This window comes from Canis lupus, chromosome 16 (genome assembly GCF_048164855.1).
Source record: "Canis lupus baileyi chromosome 16, mCanLup2.hap1, whole genome shotgun sequence".
NCBI lineage: Eukaryota > Metazoa > Chordata > Mammalia > Carnivora > Canidae > Canis > Canis lupus.
This window is the reverse complement of record NC_132853.1, coordinates 3,407,155-3,427,551: the sequence shown is the minus strand read 5'-3', so window position 1 is coordinate 3,427,551 and position 20,397 is coordinate 3,407,155. Positions and strand designations below refer to the sequence as shown.

The 20,397-nt window shown below is 41.5% G+C and overlaps 1 protein-coding gene across 12 annotated transcripts in view; it reads left to right on the top strand.

Moving 5' to 3' along the window:
* The window catches only part of MAPKAP1 (MAPK associated protein 1), a 259,089-nt gene that overhangs the window by 205,318 nt on the left and 33,374 nt on the right, over nt 1-20,397 (top strand). For all 12 annotated transcript variants that reach the window (XR_012008291.1, XM_072777941.1, XM_072777940.1 and 9 more), the window contains one exon: nt 8,022-8,162. Coding sequence is in view for 11 of the 12 variants with exons in the window: in XM_072777941.1 (XP_072634042.1) it covers nt 8,022-8,162 (141 nt within the window). In the remaining variant the exon portion in view is untranslated. Of the gene's footprint in view, nt 1-8,021; nt 8,163-20,397 lie in introns of those variants that run through there.

Here is a 20,397-nt window from a genome sequence, read left to right as displayed (position 1 = left end):
CCTCCTGCACTGTTGGTGGGAATGTGAACTGGTGCAGCCACTGGAAAACCGTGTGGAGGTTCCTCAAAGAGTTAAAAACAGATCTGCCCTATGACCCAGCAATTGCACTGCTGGGGATTTACCCCAAAGATACAGATGCAATGAAACGCACCCCGATGTTTCTAGCAGCAATGTCCACAATAGCTAAACTGTGGAAGGAGCCTCGGTGTCCATCGAAAGATGAATGGATAAAGAAGATGTGGTTTATGTATACAATGGAGTATTACTCAGCCATTAGAAACAACAAATACCCACCATTTGCTTCGACGTGGATGGAACTGGAGGGTATTATGCTGAGTGAAATAAGTCAATCGGAGAAGGACAAACATTATATGGTCTCATTCATTTTGGGGAATATAAAAAATAGTGACAGGGAATAAAGGGGAAAGGAGAAAAAATGAGTGGGAAATATCAGAAAGGGAGACAGAACATGGAAGACTCCTAACTCTGGGAAACAACCTAGGGGTGGGGGAAGGGGAGGTAGGCGGGGGGTTGGGGGTGACTGGGTGACGGGCACTGAGGGGGGCACTTGATGGGATGAGCACTGGGTGTTATTTCTATATGTTGGCAAATTGAACACCAATAAAAAATAAATTTACAAAAAAAAAGAGTAGGGCAGAGATGGTTTATTTTTTCTTCTTTTTTTTTTTAAGATTTTTTTTTTTTTTTTTTTTTTTTTTGAGAGACAGGGTCGGGAAGAATATACATGTGTACGGAGGGGAAGAACAGAGAGAAAAGGAGAGAAAGAATCCTCAAGCAGACTCCCTGCTCAGCATAGAACCTAATGAGGGGCTTGATCTTAAGACCTGATCATGACCTGAGCTGAAATCAAGAGTTGGACACTTAACCGACTGAACCACTCAGACGCCCCTATTTCCTCTTCATTTAGTCAGTTATTTGTACAGCAGTATTTTATTGTGTGCCAGGTCCTGACATGGGTACTGTCTCTGCCTTTGAAGAATTTATCCCCCTCTACCTCTGACCATTTTATTTTCCACTATTCCCCTGCACACACTCTTTGCTCCAACCAAATGTGAACACTTGCCATTCCCTATATATGTGCTCACACCTTGTGAACTTATTTTTCTCATACTACTCCTTCTGTGGATTTCCTGTCCCCTTTCTATCGTCTGAGAATCCTGCCATTCTGCTCTGTTCCTGAAGCACAAGCACAGTCCTGCAGCTGTGGTTGGTGCTGGGTGACTATTTGTGAACCTGCTAGGATTAGTCAACCACATCATCACACTACAGAAAATTTAAAGGTGAGGATGTAACAAGGTCCATCGTCTTCTGGTTGAGTTCTAGAGTTGGCATAGATCTTTTCAGAGAAGAGAGATTGAAAATGCTTTAACTTATAACAAGATTCAAGCTTTTTAACTTGGTCTAAGATTCACTGAACCATAAAATGAAGTTTGAAGTTTTGTGTAGTTTGTATCTATGAACATAAGACATCTGCTGGTAGCACAGTCAGTTCATCTGAGCTTTGATTTAATGGTTAGTTCCCATTTGTCTGAAAGGAGGTCGTGTACGTACCTCTAAGCGTCTCCCTAAGTTTCAGTGAAATCACATATATGAAAACACTTTTTATTTATTTTTTATTTTTTTAAAGATTTACATATTTATTTATTCATGGGAGACACAGAGAGAGAGAGAGAGAGGCAGAGACACAGGCTGAGGGTGAACCAGGCTCCATGCAGGGAGCCCGACGTGGGACTCGATCCCGGGTCTCCAGGATCACGCCCTGGGCTGAAGGCAGCGCTAAACCGCTGAGCCACCTGGGCTGCCCCTGAAAACACTTTTTAAATGTAAAACAATTTTAGTTATAATTAGCCTTGGTCTGATCACCTCAGAGCAAGCCTGTTACCCTTGTAATTTGTACCTAAGCTTTCTATTTGTGTTTATTGTCAGGTATATAGCACATGCATAGCTGTAACTATACTTTCATGTCTCATCACGATTGTCCAAATGAATGTCCAGGGACAGTGAAAAACATGGCATAAGAACCAATACAGGCAGTGACTCTTAAGCTTCTTGGTGTTAGACTGCTTTACACTCTTAAAAATTATTGAGGATCCTAAAGAGCTTTTGTTTATTGGGTTACATCTACTTATTAAGAATAAACACTGAGAACTTTTAAAATACTACATCTTAATGTAAATTTTTATGAAAAATAGCTATATTTTCTTTTAGTTTTGTTTTGTTTTCCATTTTCTTTCTCTGAAGAGTGTTTATTTTTGTTCCATCAGGAAGATAAATTATTGACCAGTCACCTGAACCAGTGGCACTGTTTTATATATTTTTTTGCAAATTTCCGTCATGTCTGGCTGTATAGAACATCTTGATTTTCATATCTACCCCATTCAGTCTACTATATTGTTTCAGTTAAAGTATATAAAGAAAATTTGGCCTAACACAGATATGTGGTTGGAAAAGATAGGAGTATTTCAGTAGCCTTTTCAGAGAATAGTGGACATTAATTTTCATTAATAAACCAAAACTCAAGTGATTGATTCTTAAAGGTTAGTTCCAATGTGGAATCAGAACCATATCATTGAACTTGTGCACTTATTATTACTTTGTACCCTTGTAAGATAATAGGCATGAAAAGGGCAAATGTCTCACTGTTAATATTATGAAAATAGTATTGAGATTCTAGACCCCCAGAATGGTTCTTGGGGATCACCCATCCAGTGGGTCCTGGACTATACTTTGAGAACCAGTGATTTAGAGTTTACAGTTACCTACACTGTCTCTCTCCTTGCTGCTGCTTGTAGGAAGGCAGTGAGGTGGGAGGGGAAGGAGAAGCACAGCAGAAGGAATATGGACTTGAGTTCAACGGATTTGTCCCAGCTCTGCCCCTTCCCAAAAATGGAATCTTGGGCAAGGTTTTGAGCCACTCTTGACCCTTGATATCAGAGTTAGGATTTGAACCTATATCCCTGAACTCTGTGTTACAGTGTTATTAAGTCCCAACACCACTTCCCAACCTTTGGCTCTCTCAGCTGTTCCCTCCTCTTTCTTTTCTGCAGGCCCTAGACTTTGCCCGGCTACTCCTTCCCTCCCATCCCCTCTTGCCCAGGCCTGGTTTTGCCATTAAGATAGGTGTTGTTCCTGTTTCCTCTATTCTCATTCTTTCCTCTAGATAGCTGCACTCCTTTCCCCCTTAAATTTTGTCCCTCAAACATTTACAAATTGCACTTGGGCTCTCTGTCATCCTTCCAAAGCCTGGTGTCAGTCCAATCCGAGCACCCTGGTGCGCAAGTCACTTTTAGGCTCCACCCCAAAATTTGATCTATCACAATACATCTATGAGTTATTGCAGCTCGAGCGTTTTGACACAATACATTATGGTAATCCATGGCACATAGAGACATTAACACTCCCGACTTTGACAAAATACATTGTGAAGTCTTTGAAGGCACCATTACAATTTATCTTGTCATTCAGGAGGAGACCCAGTTCAGCATTAATGTAGATGAACACAGTGTGGCTTTTGTTTCATTTAATTGCTTGTGACCTTTTTAATTGCTAATTTAACAAAATACCAAAGGGTTGTGTTTCAACTAAATTAATAGTTTGGGAGTGGTTTTTTAAATATGTTTATTTTTAGGACATGCTGTTCTCTTTTTTACTTTGAGTAGATAAAAACGTCTTCTCTTGAACATAAGTGGGTTTTTAAATGTGAAGTTGATATATATTAATAATTTTAACATGCAAATGGTATAGTGCTGATGTATGGTTGGTTTTACTCCTTTCTGGAAGGATACAAACAGTAAAGGTATATATGTAAAGTCTTAGAACTTTTCTGGTCCAAAAACGTGCTTTTGGTATCATGCTCTGCTTCAGATGTATGTCTTTAGATATAAAGTGTCTGTTGCATGCACCATTTATTGGGTACTTCTCTCTGCCTTGTACTGTTTTCTTTGTGTTCCTAATACCAAGTTTGTAAGCTCCTAAAGATCAGGAACCCTGCCTTATCCTCACCAGTGTGCCTCCATAATCTAGCATCCTGCTGGCATGGGGAGAGTAGTTGCAGGTTATAAGGCTGACTGATCTATATGCACACACATGCCCCGTCCGAGCAGCAGTGCTCCTGAGCCTACTTTGAAAAATGGCAGCATAACTCTGAGACCAGAAGTTGTTCCCACTTGGCAGATGACCTGCTTGGGAGTGAATGGCAGATACTAGAAGTGAGCACAGGGACATTCCTTCCCTTCCTACTCTCCCAGATGTTGTTGCCCTTCTCATCACAAAAGCAAATACACCCCTTGTCTTGTGGGACTGGGCTCAGAACTTAGCCCAGTATCAGGGGTGCTTAAATCCTCAAATGGGATATGAATTTATACTGTTGAAGAGTAGAAGGTCAGTGCAAGAATCATTAGTGTGTTGAGCCAGCTCCAGCTGTATAAGTCTTGAACAAAATTAATATAAGGAAATTGACAAGACTTGCTGGTTATTCCATATCTTTAAGACCTCTACTAAAATCCTATCATCTCATCTGCCCATTATTAACATTTCAGCAAAATATAAAGTTTTCATTAATCTCCCACAGCAAATTTAGGATGAAAACTGACACTTGTTTGAGCTTTTAGGACTACATTAGCTGGTGTATTAAACAAAATATGTCACTCTTCAGTAGCTTCTGTAAGAAGCTAAATCAATTTCCAGCCATATTTATGCACCACTTTATCTAAAAGCATCTGAATTATCATTTACAGCTAAGATGCTTTATTAGCAGCTGGCATTGAAATTGCTCAGTAAAAAATTATATGTCACGTTACAGTAATTTTTAAATTGGTTTTAATCCAACATCATAAAATGTAAAACTCTTAAGTGTAGGTGGGTTTTTGGGGGGGTTTTTTGTTTGTTTTTTTAGTAATTGGCATTTTAGCATAATGAGCAGTTACCCCTTTCCAAATCAAATACCTAAAATATTTAGAAAATACTGTATTAGTAAAGAATACAAGTTCTTGAGCTAAGTTATGCCTAATAATGGCATTTTCTCAGGTAAGATGGCTTTAACTAATTTTTAAAACAAAAGATTTTAACATTTTATTAAAATTCCACCACTCTCATATTTAAAGGTTTCTAAAAATAGAAATAAACACATCTTTGCAGTTCTGTTTCAGTTAAGTGTATATCGGGAAAGAGAATGATTATTTGAAACTGTGAATTCTAGCCAGCCTCTTGGTTTAAGAGATGGACATTACCTCGAAAACAGTAATGCTTGCAATGATGGCACCTCTGCCCAAAATTATAGGTGTCCCAAAGGAAGGTAACAAGGTAACTTAATGGCCCTTATAGATGTTAAGTGCAACTCTTCTGATCCTAGCGATGTAATATTGGTTAAGTCACTCAGCCTCTCTTGCCACCTTCCTGTGGACATGGCAGCCCGTATTCATCCAGTAAATTTTTATTGAGGCATTGCTTTATCCTGGGCATGGTGGCACTGGCAGGATCTAGGCTATAATGGTGAGTAGAGCAGTCATTCTGCCTGCTGTCTTGGGGCAGAGATAAATGATGACTAGCTATGACAACATTCTGCAAGAAAATACTGGGTGCAGTTTCAAAAGGACCTGAACCTAGACATGGGGGCCCGGGGTCAGGAAAGCTTTCCCTAGAGTATCATTTGAACTAAGGTCTTCAGGGAGAATAGGGAGAAGACCTGGAGGAATAGGAAGTGGGGGAGAGAGGACAATATGCACAGATGCTCAAAGATGGGACCATATCACAGACCTTCAATAAATGGCCCATTAAGGGTGAGGCTGTGTCTTCATTGAGGGGAGAGCGTTATTGTAGGTGCTGGAGTTATTTTAGCTGGGAAAAATTATAGCGTTTGGAAATCAAACACACAATTCCTGATACATGAGTTCAAGGTAAAGGCATCAGAAACCAACTTTGACTTAAAAGCTACCCTGTAAGCAATACCTCTGGGAAGGAAAAGCATGTAATTGTTAAGCTACCAGTTATATAACAGAATTTTCCCATTTGGTACCCAAATCTAGAGCTTTCCATTCCTCCAACTCTGTCCCAAGGAGTTCTCTCTGGATTTCCTTGTGGAGCCATCTCTGGGTATTCAGCACAACAAGGCTTAGAGCACCCTGCTCTGGTTGGCTTCTGCTATACAAGTGCTCCCATTCCAGTGGTGAATGGCACCAGCAGCTGCACCTTCAGAAGACCACATGTTAAACTCTGGGGGACAGGAAATAATTTAGCCTTGCTTAGTGTTGCCCTGGGCACATAACTTTACCTCCCAAAGCCTAAGATTCCTCATCTGTGTAATACAGAAAATTAGTGCCCACCAGGTTGTTATGATGCTTAAGTGCATGTATAAAGCACTTAGCACCATGCCTGATGTATAATAAGGCACTGATGCACTCATATACACTGGTTCTTTATGTATTGTATTGCATAGTTTGTATGTATGTATTTAGCAGAATTTAGCAAGAGCATACCAGCTACCTGTACTGCTTGCAGAAAATACAGAGATGAATGAGAAACTTAACTGACAATCAAAAAGTTTCTAAATTAGGCCAGTGCAACCACTTAGAAATTTTAGTGCAAGGCTGAATGTGGTCCTCTATGACAGTAGAATAAAAATAATCATGACTGCTAGTTATTATTAAGTATATTATGTGTTAGATTCTTTAAATACATTTTGGTATTCTGTGCATGGTATAAACTGGGGTTCAGAGAGATAAAGTCACTTGCCCAAGATCATATAGCAAGTTAGAGGCAGAGCTAGGAATTGAACCCTAGTCAGTCTGGCTCCAGAGTGCAGTATAAACCAAAACTGCTGTGGAATTCAGGAGGTGGTAGAGTTTGAGCTGTCCTGAGTGGAGTTTTGACAAGTGCAGGGTAAGGTTGGAAGGGGTGTTCTAGGCCAAGACTTCCACATGAGCAAAGGCCCAGGAGTAGAAAAACGTGGACTTGTGTGCAGTCTGAGGAGTTTGGGAGGAGTTGAAAGAAGGTATTGATGAGAAATGACAAGTACAGTTGAAAAATTGTATTTCAGCCAGATTATGGACAGTCTTTTTTTATTATTTTTTAAAAATTTTTATTTATTTATGATAGTCACACAGAGAGACAGAGAGAGAGAGAGGCAGAGGGAGAAGCAGGCTCCATGCACCGGGAGCCCGACGTGGGATTCGATCCCGGGTCTCCAGGATTGCGCCCTGGGCCAAAGGCAGGCGCCAAACCCCTGCGCCACCCAGGGATCCCAGATTATGGACAGTCTTGATCGCTTAGCTGAAAACAGTGCCTCATTCAGGAGGCCATGGGAAGCCAGGGAAGATTTTTGAGCACCAGCCTTCATATTTTCGTTAGTATCACGTATCAGAGTACTCAGCGTGCACAAAGCTCTCACTAAATATCAAATGAATGAGTAAGTAATCAAAGCTTTAGAAAGCTGTATGAATCAGAAAGTCCTGTGGTGGCTGGATTGCAGCGGGAATCTGTGGCCAAAAGGCCAGTGAGGAGACTGTTACAGCCTTCCCAGCAAGAGCAGGCTCATGCCCGCACCAGTGGAGACTGTGGGATGCAAGACAGGAAGCTGATGAACAGACAGTTTGAGGATCTTGGAAAGCATGAGAATTCTTCAAGAGTGTAGATTACTTTTATGATTGGAAAAATTATTATTAAGAAAAGAAACAAGTGTGACCACCCATGCTTTTGTGGTTTTAACTTACTCTCATGGAGACAGAAAGCTTCTGGCAAACAGCAGCTTTTCTATCCTTGCACATCCCTGCTGCCCAGCCAAGGGCCTGCCATCGAATAGGCAGTGTTTGTGGAATTAATTGTTGAATGATGAATATGCTACCATTCTCTGTTTACTGGAATGGCATTATTAAGTCATCGCTCAGCCTTTTCTTCTCCAAATTAAATAGCCCATATTATTTTAATTTATCCCAAAGCATTTTAAGCAGACACCATTTGCCAAGCCTCATGTATCTTTATGTGTTAAACTGCTTTTTCCTCCCCAGGTTCAAGGGCAGACGGAGTTTTTGAGGAGGATTCACAAATTGACATAGCTACAGTACAGGATATGCTTAGCAGCCACCATTACAAGTCATTCAAAGTCAGCATGATCCACAGACTACGATTCACAACTGATGTCCAGTTAGGTAAGTGCACGAACCAGTGATGGATCAGACGGACCCTTTGTATCAGTGGTCAGCAGAGACACAGGGAAAGAAACAACATCCGACTTTTATGTAACCTGAATGACTAATGGTAATTTGTTTTCAGGGAAAATGTTTAAACAGTGAAATATAAAGTACCTCCTTTTTCCCACCTGAGTGCTCTGTCTTGTCTTCTTTTTTATGAAGCAGAAGATTAGAAATAGAACTAACTTGAGACTCTTTTCAAACTGATTGACTTCTGTGAAGTTCCATAATTCTTATCATTCTGTAATTCTCTTACATGCTATCCTTAGAACTGCTTGGTAGCTCTGCCACTTGCTTTTTTTTTTTTTTACTTAGGTGAATTCATTGCTTATTCATTCATGCCTTTATTCAGGAAGCTTTTTAATGATCTCAGAAGTTACATTTGGATCCTCCAAATAATTGAGAATCAACTTTCAATTAATATTTGGGATTAATTTGTTCTAATTAAGTGCTAAATTTCTGTTTTGACTTACACATAACAAGAGTAGATAAAGTGTCGTAGGAGTCAGTATTGTGTCATCATCATCATCATCACGGCTGTCATTTATAGGTATCTGCTGTGCATTAGGCACTGTGCTAAGTGCTTTCCATACACTACTGAGCTACCTAAAAGGAAAGTATTTGTACCTTCCCCATCCAGCAAAGAAGATAAATGAGGTGCCAGTGAAGTGACATCTCATGCCCAGGCTCACACACCAGGTAGGTAGTGGTGTCAGGAACAGAATCCTGGTCTGGCCAACTTAAGTGCATCTGCTCCTTAAGAAAGGACACTGGAAGGAGCAGGGAGTAGGTATGGATGCTAGGCTTAGTCAGATAGCTGACACATACCCTGGCCCTGCCACCTGCCTCTGCCACACTGCCTCTTCCCAGGCCTCAGCTGCTTATGTGTGAAGGGAGGAAGTTTGTGCTCCAGCTCTGAGGCCTGCTGATTAAAGGTTTCTCACAAATGCTCTGTTTGTGTTTCCTAATAAAGTATTTTGTAATGTTGCTATTAGGTTAGCTAATTTGTATTAAGCCTCAAAAATCTCTCCAAATTAAAAAAAAAAAAAAAAGAAAGTCTTTTCAAATATTCCTTCCCAACCTGACTGACTTGAAACACACTGACAGTACAGCTGAGTAAGTCAGAGAGGGGCACCAGACTCACAGCAGCTCTGAATCACAGCTCTGCCAGGAGCCAGCTGCACCAGACAAGTGTCTTCATCTTGCTGAGCCTGAGTCCATTTGGTCCAAATGTGAATATCAGTAGCACCAGCTTCTTCGGATTGCCTTGGGGAACAAGTCAGAGAAGCCATGTGAAGCATTTAGCACAGGGCCTGGCGTGTGGCAGACTTCCTGCAAATGAGAGCTGTTAGTGGAGCACTCAGAGGACAGACTCTGGAGCTAGAAGCTGGGGCTCAAACCCTGGCTCATGTATTAGCAGCATCACCACAGGCAAATGATTCAGAGCCTCAATTTCCTCATTGGTAAAGTGAAGACAGTAGTCCCTATATCATAGATGCGGTATTTATGGGGATGAAATGTCATCACACGTGCAAAATATTTAGGAAGGCACCTGGCACATAGCAAGGCCTCCGTAAACACCAGCTGCTAAGAAGATGGTGATTCTAACAAACTAACTAGATGAATTTAGCACCCAGTAACTTTGAACCAAAACATAGAACCCACCTTTTCTCCCCCTTTCTGGACCTGTTATTGCCTCCTCACAAAAACAAACAAAATGCTAAATATCTAAAATGGTGAAAAAATGAAACAAAAACAAAAAAACTTTTTTATAATGTTGATTTTTAAAACATAAAAATCTTTGGTGTCTTTCTTCCTGGCTCTTCTCATAGAAATAAAAATAATGAGGCTACTCAAAAAAAAGCCAGATTCAAAAAAAGGGAGAAAGATATATACTGTATTATTCTACTATATAACGTTTAAAAATACACAAAAAATAGTGTTGGTGCTATAGTGGTGAGCATAACTGCCTTCCAAGAATATACAGTAATCTACTGTGTAGAAGTAATGATGGTGGTTATCTGGGAGGAGAGGAAGCTGTAGTGACTGCAGGGGAGTCTTGAGATACTGGTAAGTTTTCATTTATTGATCTGGGTACCGATTACATGAGTGTGTAGACTTTGTGGAAAAATCAAGTTATAGATACTCTTAGGACTCATGCGCTTTCTGTTGGTATATTTTCTTTTTTGTTTGTTTGGGGTTTTTTTTTTTTGGTATATTTTCAATTAAAAGTTTACTAAAAATAAGAATGATATTCAGACATCTAGTTTGTGTTTGCCTACAATACCTTCCCAGGAACAAAGGAGTGAGTCTAGTTTTTCATTGTTGTTTTGTTTTTTTAAAGATTTTATTTATTTATTTGACAGAGAGAGACAGCACAGTAAGCAGAGGGTGAGGGAAAAGCAGGCTTCCCGCTGAGCAGGGAGCCTGGTGCGGGGCTCCATCCCAGGACCCTGGGATCACAAACTGAGCCGAAGGCAGACACAGCCAGCTGAGCCACCCAGGTGCCCCAGAGTGAATCTAGTTTTAAGAAACCCAATAAGTAGCCTGACTGCAGCCAGGGTACAAGGCAAGGATTTTCCCAGGTGAGCATCATCCTATCCACGGATTCCCAAGGTAAAAAAGCAATGCTTTGGAAAGATAACCAAAATCATGAGCTTCTTGCCCACACATTTTTCCAAAGGCAGAAAAGATTCTCACATGTATATTCACTTAAAGGAAAAGACCCACTAAAGAATCTGTGGGAAGAGCCCTAGCTCTGTAGTCAGGACTGGGTTTAAATCTCAGCATTACCGCTTACTTGCAGTATCACCTTGGACAAATCCCTTCTCTTTTCAGTTTTAGTTTTTGTCATCTATAGAATAGGAATTATAACATTTACCTTTCAAGATAGTATAAAAGTGTCCCCTAGAAGGTGTATTCTGAATGGAGGCCTATCTTAGTGTTGCTGTTGTCACTCTCATCTATTTGCCCATAGCTTTCCATGCTAGTCTACCATCTTGAAATTAACCACATCTGTCAGATTAGGTGGTGGCTCTACTGGCAAAGTTTTACTTGTAGCTACAGTGGAGGGGAGACTTCTCAGGTAGAAATGGATGTTGATAGTAATGCAGGTATCTCTCCCTAGAGCAGTGGCTCTCAGAAGTATGCTAGAGGCCAGGTCCCAGTCACCTCTGGATGTTTCCAGTGGTACACATGGCACCCTCTGGTGGAGAGCCACAGCTCTCCATGGAGCTTCTAAACAGAAGTTGCCAGAATATTTGTTTTAATTATGAATCTAAGCTCAATCTTTAGCATCATAAACAGAAATTTAATTAATTAGTTCTAAGGAGTTTTGTGACAGTTACATATACTGCACCCATGTACTATACCATGCAGTGAATAAATAAGGTCATTTCTTGGGGTGCCTCGGTGGCTCAGTTAAGTGTCTGCCTTCATTTGGGGTCGTGGTCTCAGGGTCCTGGGATCGAGGCCCACTTCTCCCCTCTCCCTTTGTCCCAACCCCTCATTCATGCTTCGCTTTCTCTCCCTCTCTCTCTCAAATAAATAAATAAAATCTTAAAAAAAAAAAAAAAAGCTCATTTCCCATCACCATGTAGATGAGTTCCACATATAACTTTAGAACCCCCTCTCCCTCCTTGCACAGCAGGAAACATCCTTTCATTTTAACAGTAACAACAAAAACCTGCAGGAATTCTTTCGTTCCAAAACTGAATCTACTGTAAAGTACAGGGCAGCAAACCACACACCTTTTATGAGCATTTGAGTGAGCAGCTGGATTCTGAGATCAGTAAATAATTTATTTTATTTCAACTGACTAGCCAGGTGCTTCAGATCTTTCCTGACACTGATGGATGGTCTCCTCCACTCATCCATCCTGTGTCAGTCAGAACAGAGACTTCACTTGCCCCCTGTGGCAAGTTCTTCTAAGTGGTAAGTGTCTGTGTGTGGCATTTCCCCAGCAACCCTGCTGATTCCATAGAAAACTCCCCATCCGCTCTGAGTCAGTGGGACATAGGAGCACCCGGCAGCAAGCAGAATTCCCAAGCTCCGCTGGGCCATCACAGACACAGACGAGTGTCTGCTCGTCTCCTGATCGGGTAGCCGTGGCTCATGCTCCCAGTTTACCACCTGCCATCTGCTTCTGAGAAAGTCAGGCAAGGAGGAACTCAAACTTGGATCTGCAAGACCCAAACTGAAATGGATTTTTCCACCAGACTTTTCTATGATTGAAAAACTTTCTTGGAATCTATTAGTGAAACCTGTGGCAAAGACCTAATCTTTTTAAATAATACTAACATGAAGAATTACAATTTTTAAAGGTACTTATTTATCAAGTGCTTGCTATGTGCCAGGTACTTTGCTGATCACTCTTATATTCTTGTCTCCTGTAATCATATCGCTATTATTGGATAGTACTGAAATTATCTGCATTTTTTATATGAGGGGATATAGGGAACAATTACTTATTAAGTAATGAAGCTGAGATCAGACCCTAAGACTGCCTAAGGCTGAGTCCTGCACCTAACCCATACTATGCCTTAAATGCAAATTGTCATTGCACTAATGCTCTGTAGTCCTAAGACAGTTTGCAGTATACAGTGAACTTTCACTCCATCACCTTATTTAATCCACACAGAACATTGATGATACTACTCCCATTTCATGACTGAAAAAAACAAGGCTTGGAGAAATAAATGAAGTAATGTGATGTTACAGAGAATTTAGTGTTTACTGGCACATAGCTATTACTTAATAAGCACTAACATTCTTTTCTCCCTCCCAGCCATCAGGACATGCAGTGGGATATCCAGTCCCAATAACAGAACTGGACTGAAGCCTATCCTCTAAAACAAACCCAATCCATCAAGCCGTGGATGCCTCAGTCATTAATAACTTGCTTTCACAAAGGAAATGGTTACTTGTTGTTGGCGTCTTCCAAATATCCTGCACATCCTTACTGCCCTAGCATCTGGAGGTCCATGTCAGTGGAGCATACTTGCTGCTAGTCCATCCTCCATTCACAGTGTTTGTCAGTCACTGCCCAGACCTGACCTCAGAACTCTTTCTAACATATCCCTATAAGAAATCCCTACTGCACAGTTGAAGTTAGTTCTTAAATTAAGTTGAAGTCTATTCACCATCCCTGCTCTGTAAGCCTGGAAAGGTTACCAGGCAAAACCATCATGCCTAACCATTCTGTTCTTTCTCAAAAACATTCTTGGAATATTTCATCTTGTCTGTTTCCTATCTGTGTTGGGCCTAAATGTATAGGTACCTTTAAGTGTAGACCTTGCTTGAGTTTATACCAAGCTGAGGTCATTTCCATTAACTTGATCTCCCATGTGTCTGATCCTGTGTGCCTGACCATAGAATCAGGCAGTAAGACATATGTGCTTCCCAGACATGCCAAGGCTGACAGCTTGAAGTAAGTTTGGAAAAAATCAAACTAAAAGGGTCAGATGGTGAGTGCCAGCCACAATCTAGGAAGCCTATAGTATACTATCAGTAAGTATTTGTTGGCTGCCTGATGGAAGGTGAATTATGATGCACTAGCCAAGGGGCTGCCAGAAACCCATATAAGAAAGCAAAGAGGACCAAGATATCACCATTGTATACTTCTTATTTACATAGTACCTTAGAGTAGTGATTGCGACCCAGACTGCATATCAGAATCACCCAAGTCCCTGACCACATCCCCAGACCTGCTAGCTCAGAATCTCCCCTTAATTGTGGGGTTTGGGAAATGCAGCCTTTCCGTATTCAACGGACTTTCTTGCCCCTTATCTCTTTGTCCAAGTCTTATTTTTATGACTGGGCAGGTCAGCCTTGTTTCCCCGTTACAGAGTCTTGGTACTTTGATGGTTGTGACACTGTGTGAATTCCTTCACCTTGTCATTCGTCAGCATAGACCTTCCCCATAGCACCAAAGGTATAATTACTGAATCTGTAATATACCGTGTAATATACCATGAATTCCATCTGTGTCATAATTGCATATATAACCTAACATCATTCTGTGTAAGATAAACAGATTCTGTGTGGGATTTACAGTTAAAGACTATATCATAAAATAATCTTGCTGAAAGTTTCTGTGGTTACCTCCACTATCTCTTCATAAAACAATCCATATGTATAATCATAACACTTGTGATCATAGTAGTTATTTGTCAAAAGTATCAAGTACAATAGCATATACCATAGAGAAGGCAGAGAGGTTTCATCTCATAAACTGATTCCAATCAAGTTTGTAATGGCTGCCCAGAGCATTATGCTGAGGCAGCATCGGGAGCTGTGTCTGAGGGCAACATAAAGAAACTCTGTGATTGATTAAAAATGCCTGCCCTGGACCTGAGAATGATGAGAGGCAGCATATTTGCCATCTATTGTCTTCCCTGGTTTATCTGTCCTATTGCAGTTATTATTTAACCCCCTAGCCAATACCTACAAGCCAGTGCTAAAGGAAGACTTCATTACAGTGCCATTTCTTAATATGCAATATGCAAACTTAAGAAGCACATTAACACAAGACAAAGTGAATGAAAGCAAACAGCTGTGACCTGCACTTTTTTTATTTTTTAATTTTTTTTTACTCACTCTGGTGCTTTGTGTGGCTCTATGAAAAAAATACTTGCCCCTGTTATTTTCCATTTGGGGTACCTATGGAGTATAGTTCAAGTAATTACATAATTTGGAAATGTGGGTTCTTAGCAGTAGATAGATTTTCCCTCCATATTTCTGTTTCATTTTCTTACTGAATACTAAGGAGATACCCTCCTCCATTCAGATCCACAAAAATGATCATGAGAGACATTCATCACACTTAGCTCCAAAATCCCTGGGTCCACTCAGTAATTTGAGGATGGCAGTTCTAGTATCACATGACTGTTCTATCCCTGTTGTGACAGCATTTTCTGAACCAAAATTTGGAATAGAGCTTAACAGGTACTAATGAGCTTATGAAATAGCAGGACAAATACTATCAAGACTGCCTCCAGAAAATGTTTCTTATCACATTAGTGCTTAATGCAGTGATTGCATTGAGGGAAAATCCCCTGATAGGGAATGTCAGAAACTCAGGGTTTTTCCTAACTGTGTACCTTACTCTAATTCCCTGCTCCCAGATCTACCCTTTTGAGAACACCTGTTGAATAATCTAATGTTACTAAGGATAATGTATCAGGAGGACAGATGGTTGAGAAAGCCTTGAGAATTGGAAAAGTTGAGAGCCACTGGCATAAAGAAATTAATGGGGGTAGGATACAGGAGCATCCATCAAGGTTCTGTATTCCTTTTACCATGCCCTCAGCCTTGGCAGTTGAGCTCCATCCGTGTACCAGGACCTGAACATGAGGAAGAGCTGGTCCTTCCCCACTCTACAAGTGATGTCTTAAATTCTCTTAGGAGATGGCATACTGCTTCCTAACTGACACCGTAAGCTCCCCTGAAGTATCTATTTACCAGGAGAATATTTAGTTTGGGAAACTAACGCCCCTAATAGACAATCTTTGTAAACACCTTTTTCACAGAGAGACCTTAGTCCTCATCCAGGGACAGTTGTTACTGGTTGAAACAGTCCCAGGTCTCATTCAGTAAGCTCCATCTTTGTGCTGAGCGCTATGCCGAGTACAGCTGTACATTCATGATTTCATTCATGATCAGGCCTTAGTTTTCATTCCAAGGATAATGGCCTAGTCAAGTACACTCAGACTTGTCACTGAGTCCCCAACTGACCACACATTGGAATTGGCAGCTCTTAGCTATGGTTCCCAAAAGGTTTTAGATGGTGAGCCCTTGAATGGAACCATTGATTCTAGGTCCTAGTACCCCCACTTGATTTCAAGAAGGTAAGGCTCTACTGGGTCTCATTAGTTGTGGCCAAAATATGATATTGTTATCTATTTTTGGGTCCCTAAGGACGACAGTGCTTTTCATACTGTAATGCATTTGATCACAATGTGAATATACCCACTATATAAACAATGCATTGAAACAGGAGAACTGATCTGTTTAAATCCTGGCCTGATAGTCTGGGATATGAATTATGGGTACAGCTCTGTCATTAATGGGTGACATCAGACAAGTCATATCCCCACCCTGAGCCTCAATTTCTTAATATGGAAAATGTAAGCCCCAGACTAGCTGATCTCTGAGGTCTCATTAAGCCCAAACAGCCTTTGTATCTGATCCTGTGTGTAAATTCAGACAAGTCTCAAAGACTTCCCTGACTGCTCTGTGGATTCTATCGATTGGCTGTGTGGATTCAGCACAATCCACTCCAGCAAAGAGTTGTTCAGTGGCACTCCCAGGGGCTTTTCCAGGCTTTCATAGACTCTAGGTAACCCGAAGACAAGAGGATTGTAGAATTATATGAAAAGCTACTCCAGGATTTAACAACAGTGGAGCTTTTCTAGTCTTAGATTCAAAGTTGTGGGAAATTGATGAATGAAGCACAGTTCATGATGTCTGAGCAAATAAATAACTCAGGAAATACACTGAGGCACAGAATGTTAAATGCCCTAATTTTTGCCAAATTGGTGTTTTAGCTTCTTGGAAGGGCATTTTAAGCGTGCCTTAGGGAAGGTTGTGCCTCCTGAGAGTCAGGCATGAGCCTCTGGAACAATAGGAAGCAGCAGACTTGTCGGGACACATCCTAGATTTGGTCAGATAGATCTGCCCTTCAGCCCAGTTTTGCCATTTGCTGACTTGATTTCACCCTACGTAAGTACATCATTTCACCTTTCTGCAGTTCATTTCTAATAATCTTACTAATAATTGATTGAGCCTTCTTATGTGCCAGGCACTCTACTGAGTTTTTTACATACTTATGCCACTCTATCTTCAAGACACTCTGGAAGACGGTTCTGTTTATTACCCCCTTCTGCAGAGGAGAAGGCTCAAGCTTACTATGGGAGAAGTACATTCACCCAGGATAACAATAATGGGAATGTACCAGCAAAATCAAGATCCCCAAACTAATGACCTAGAGACTTGGGTGCAGCTGAGGTGGGTGAGGGTAGCAGGGGGTTCCCCTAGCACATGTTTTTACAGCTCCAGGTGTGAGAATGGTCTTCCTAATGTCAAATTGAACTCCTGGAGGTTGCGGGAAAGAAGTATGGCTAATGACCCTCGGTGATGGGAGATTACTACAGGGATGCATAGGGTTGAAGATATTGGTCTCCCCAGTTGGACATTCATTCTGGATCCTGGCGCTTCCAAGGCTGGGATGTAGAGCAGGTCCCAGAGATAATGCCTCTAGACTAGGGCCAGGCAGGTCTCTTGTTCACATCCCTCCTGGGGCCCGGTGAACTTCCTTTCCAGACCCTCATTGCAGGGTCTGTGTCATATTTCTTAGCCCAGTGCCTAACTCCTTGATAATGACAGTCATGAGAAGTTGTGGTATAGGTCACTGGTGACATATTAAGCACTATTCCAAGCACTTTACAAGTCTTATTTAATCATCACAAAAGCCCAGGAGGTAAATTCTGTTATCATCACCATTTTATAGTAACTTGCCCAAAGTCACGTGGTTAGGCAGTAAGGAAACTGATACTCAAACTCAAGACTCTCTAAATCTAAAGTCCCTATCCCTAACCAATCTGTACAATCTGTACTGCCTTTATATATAAAACAGGCTCCTACTGCCTTCCTGGTCAGAAGTGTGGTAAGCTGTCAGTAAGTCGCTCTACACAAAAGGACCCAGCACACGGGCTGCCCAAAGGAGGTACCCAGTCTCTTAGCAGAAGATGATATACATGCTTATTTCCTTTTATGGAAATCTTTTGGTTAGTTAAAACAGATGAGGGTTTCCTTGTGATAACTCTAAAGCCTTGGACAAATAGTTTCCCCAGATTGCTGTATATACATTAGAGTTGCATTTTTCTTTATTTTGAGCTGTCTTGTTAGGGAAGGATTTATATGCTGGCATTGACATAGGACAGCAATCAGGCATTGTTTTCTGCCTTTGACAGTTGGCGTGATACTTTGCTTCCAGTGAAGTTTGACTCACTGTATCTGGAAGCTGTCAGAAGTGGGAGCATGAAAAGGTCATGACGGATGGCCATGGATAAGTGGGTAGGGGAGGAGAGCTGGTAAAAGAAGACAAGTGGCCTCCCTTATTTCTGAGGGAAGGGGCTGACCCTGTCCACTTCAGGCCAGCCCTCATGCTGTCTTCATCACTTCCCACAGCTGGTCAGGTAAGGCCTGCCAGGCACCATTTGTGGGAGTGGCCCCCTGGGTGGCTATAATGCAGCCATGGGAGGGAGCCCTTCCCAGCAGCTCAGCCACTTGGGTGCTTGAGAACTGCTAAGTGGAACTGGTCTTCGTTTAGGGCTGTTTTCATGATTATTGTCACGTTTAGTCAAAAGTACCCCCAGAGGGCCATTGAGCCTGGGGGGTGAGAAGAGAGAGGCTCCCCACCAGCGTGGGGCCTCGATCTCCTCCCGGGTTTCGGCACCAAATGTCAGGTTTAATCCGATCGGTAGTGAAATGGAATAGAGAGGCCAGGCAAAAGTTGGTCGAAACAGGCTTTTAATGGGATGCGCTCTCGGGCGAGGTTCCGAGGCCCGCAGGGGAGAGAGAGAGCAGGGACGTCGCAGGGGAAGTCGCCCCCTGGCAGGTCGCAGGTGGGTTTATGAGGAGTTTTTGGCAGGACGGTTGGTAGGGAAATATGGGGGGAGGTTTCCTTATTTGATGGTGTTTTTCAGGTTTTCGGTCTTTTCCGGGTCTTGGTTTGTTTTTTTGTTTTTTGTTTTTTTCTAGTTAGGGCAAGGATTACGGGTTTCATAAACTAAGTCAGGGTAGGGCGGCAAGGCGGCATTGGCGGGAAGATGGGGGTGGGTGGCGTTATTGGGAGGTTGCTGGCCTCTGGTCGGCCACTTTGAGGTCCCCAGTCTCGCCAGCCCAACAATTATCAATCACAGGATTCAGCTTACTCCCTTCCCCACACTGTAAAAGTTAGGCAGGTGTACTGAATCCTGAAATAGAAACCAAGAAAATGTCAGCTCCTAAAATGATGTTTGTTTTTATTTTGAGTGAAATTTCTGTTTTAGAAAAGAACAGAAAAGGAAAAGATATAATTCTACTAGCAAGAATTGACCACTGTTGCCAGTTTGGAGCATATCCATTAGATCTCCTTTCTATAAATATCTTTTTCCTCTGCTTTTCACTTAGCTTCACAAGAATTCTTCCAAGTCAAACCTTTTCTCATACACATTTTTTCATGGTTGTGTTATATTCCATCATGATTGGATTAACTATTCCTCTATTGGCCATTTAATTTGGAGAAATGTAAACTTAACAAAAGCCAACTTCCCTTGTTTTCTTGGATGTATGTTTATAGTTTGAATTACCTAAAAATAGTGCCCAAGTGACACTTTAAGGAGCACACCTGCCTTTCTTTCATGACTTTAAACAAAAGCTTTTGTCAAGGACATTAAAACCGTGCTCAGTGGCCATACAGAAGAATATTGATAGGCTTTCATGCTCCATGTTGCCATGTCGGAACAAAAGCAGGTGTGCATTTATCAGCACGTTTGAATGTTTGTGTTTGTTCATTGGTAAAAATTGAAAAAGGATACTAAAGACTAAACTAAGCAGAATTCCTTATTACATCTGGACTTAACTGAATGAGGCTGTGCAAAGCAGTGGGAAGTACCATACTTGGGAACCAAGTAAGTAGCTCTGGGTATAAAATGGCTTTTCCACGGAAAAGCTCCCCAACCTTGGACAAGCACCTTCACCCCTCCTGGGGGATGTTATATAAAACCCCTAGCATAGTTCCTGCAGAATGGCATAGTGGCTGAGAGAACAGATTCTGGAACCAAATTTCCCGACTTTCTCTAAATTCTAGCTCTGCCACTTTTTAGCCATGTGACCTTGGGCAAGTTACTTAACCTCCCTGTGTTTCAGTTTTCTCATCTATAAAATAGGGCTAAATATAGTAGTAACCAATGTGATAAGACTGTCCTGAGATTTGAATCAATACACACAAAGGATTTCTAACCATGCTAACATGTATTTGGTGCCAGGTAATAATGTTCATTCTTATTTGCCCCTGGCCCGGACTGTTGTGCCAGCTTCCTAACTGGTCTCCTCTCCTCCAGGCTACTTTCTCTGTCCAACCAAGAAAGACCCCTTGAGCTCCCCAGGCAGGGAAGAAGAGGTCTCTGTTTGCTTCCAGCCGAAGTTCTGG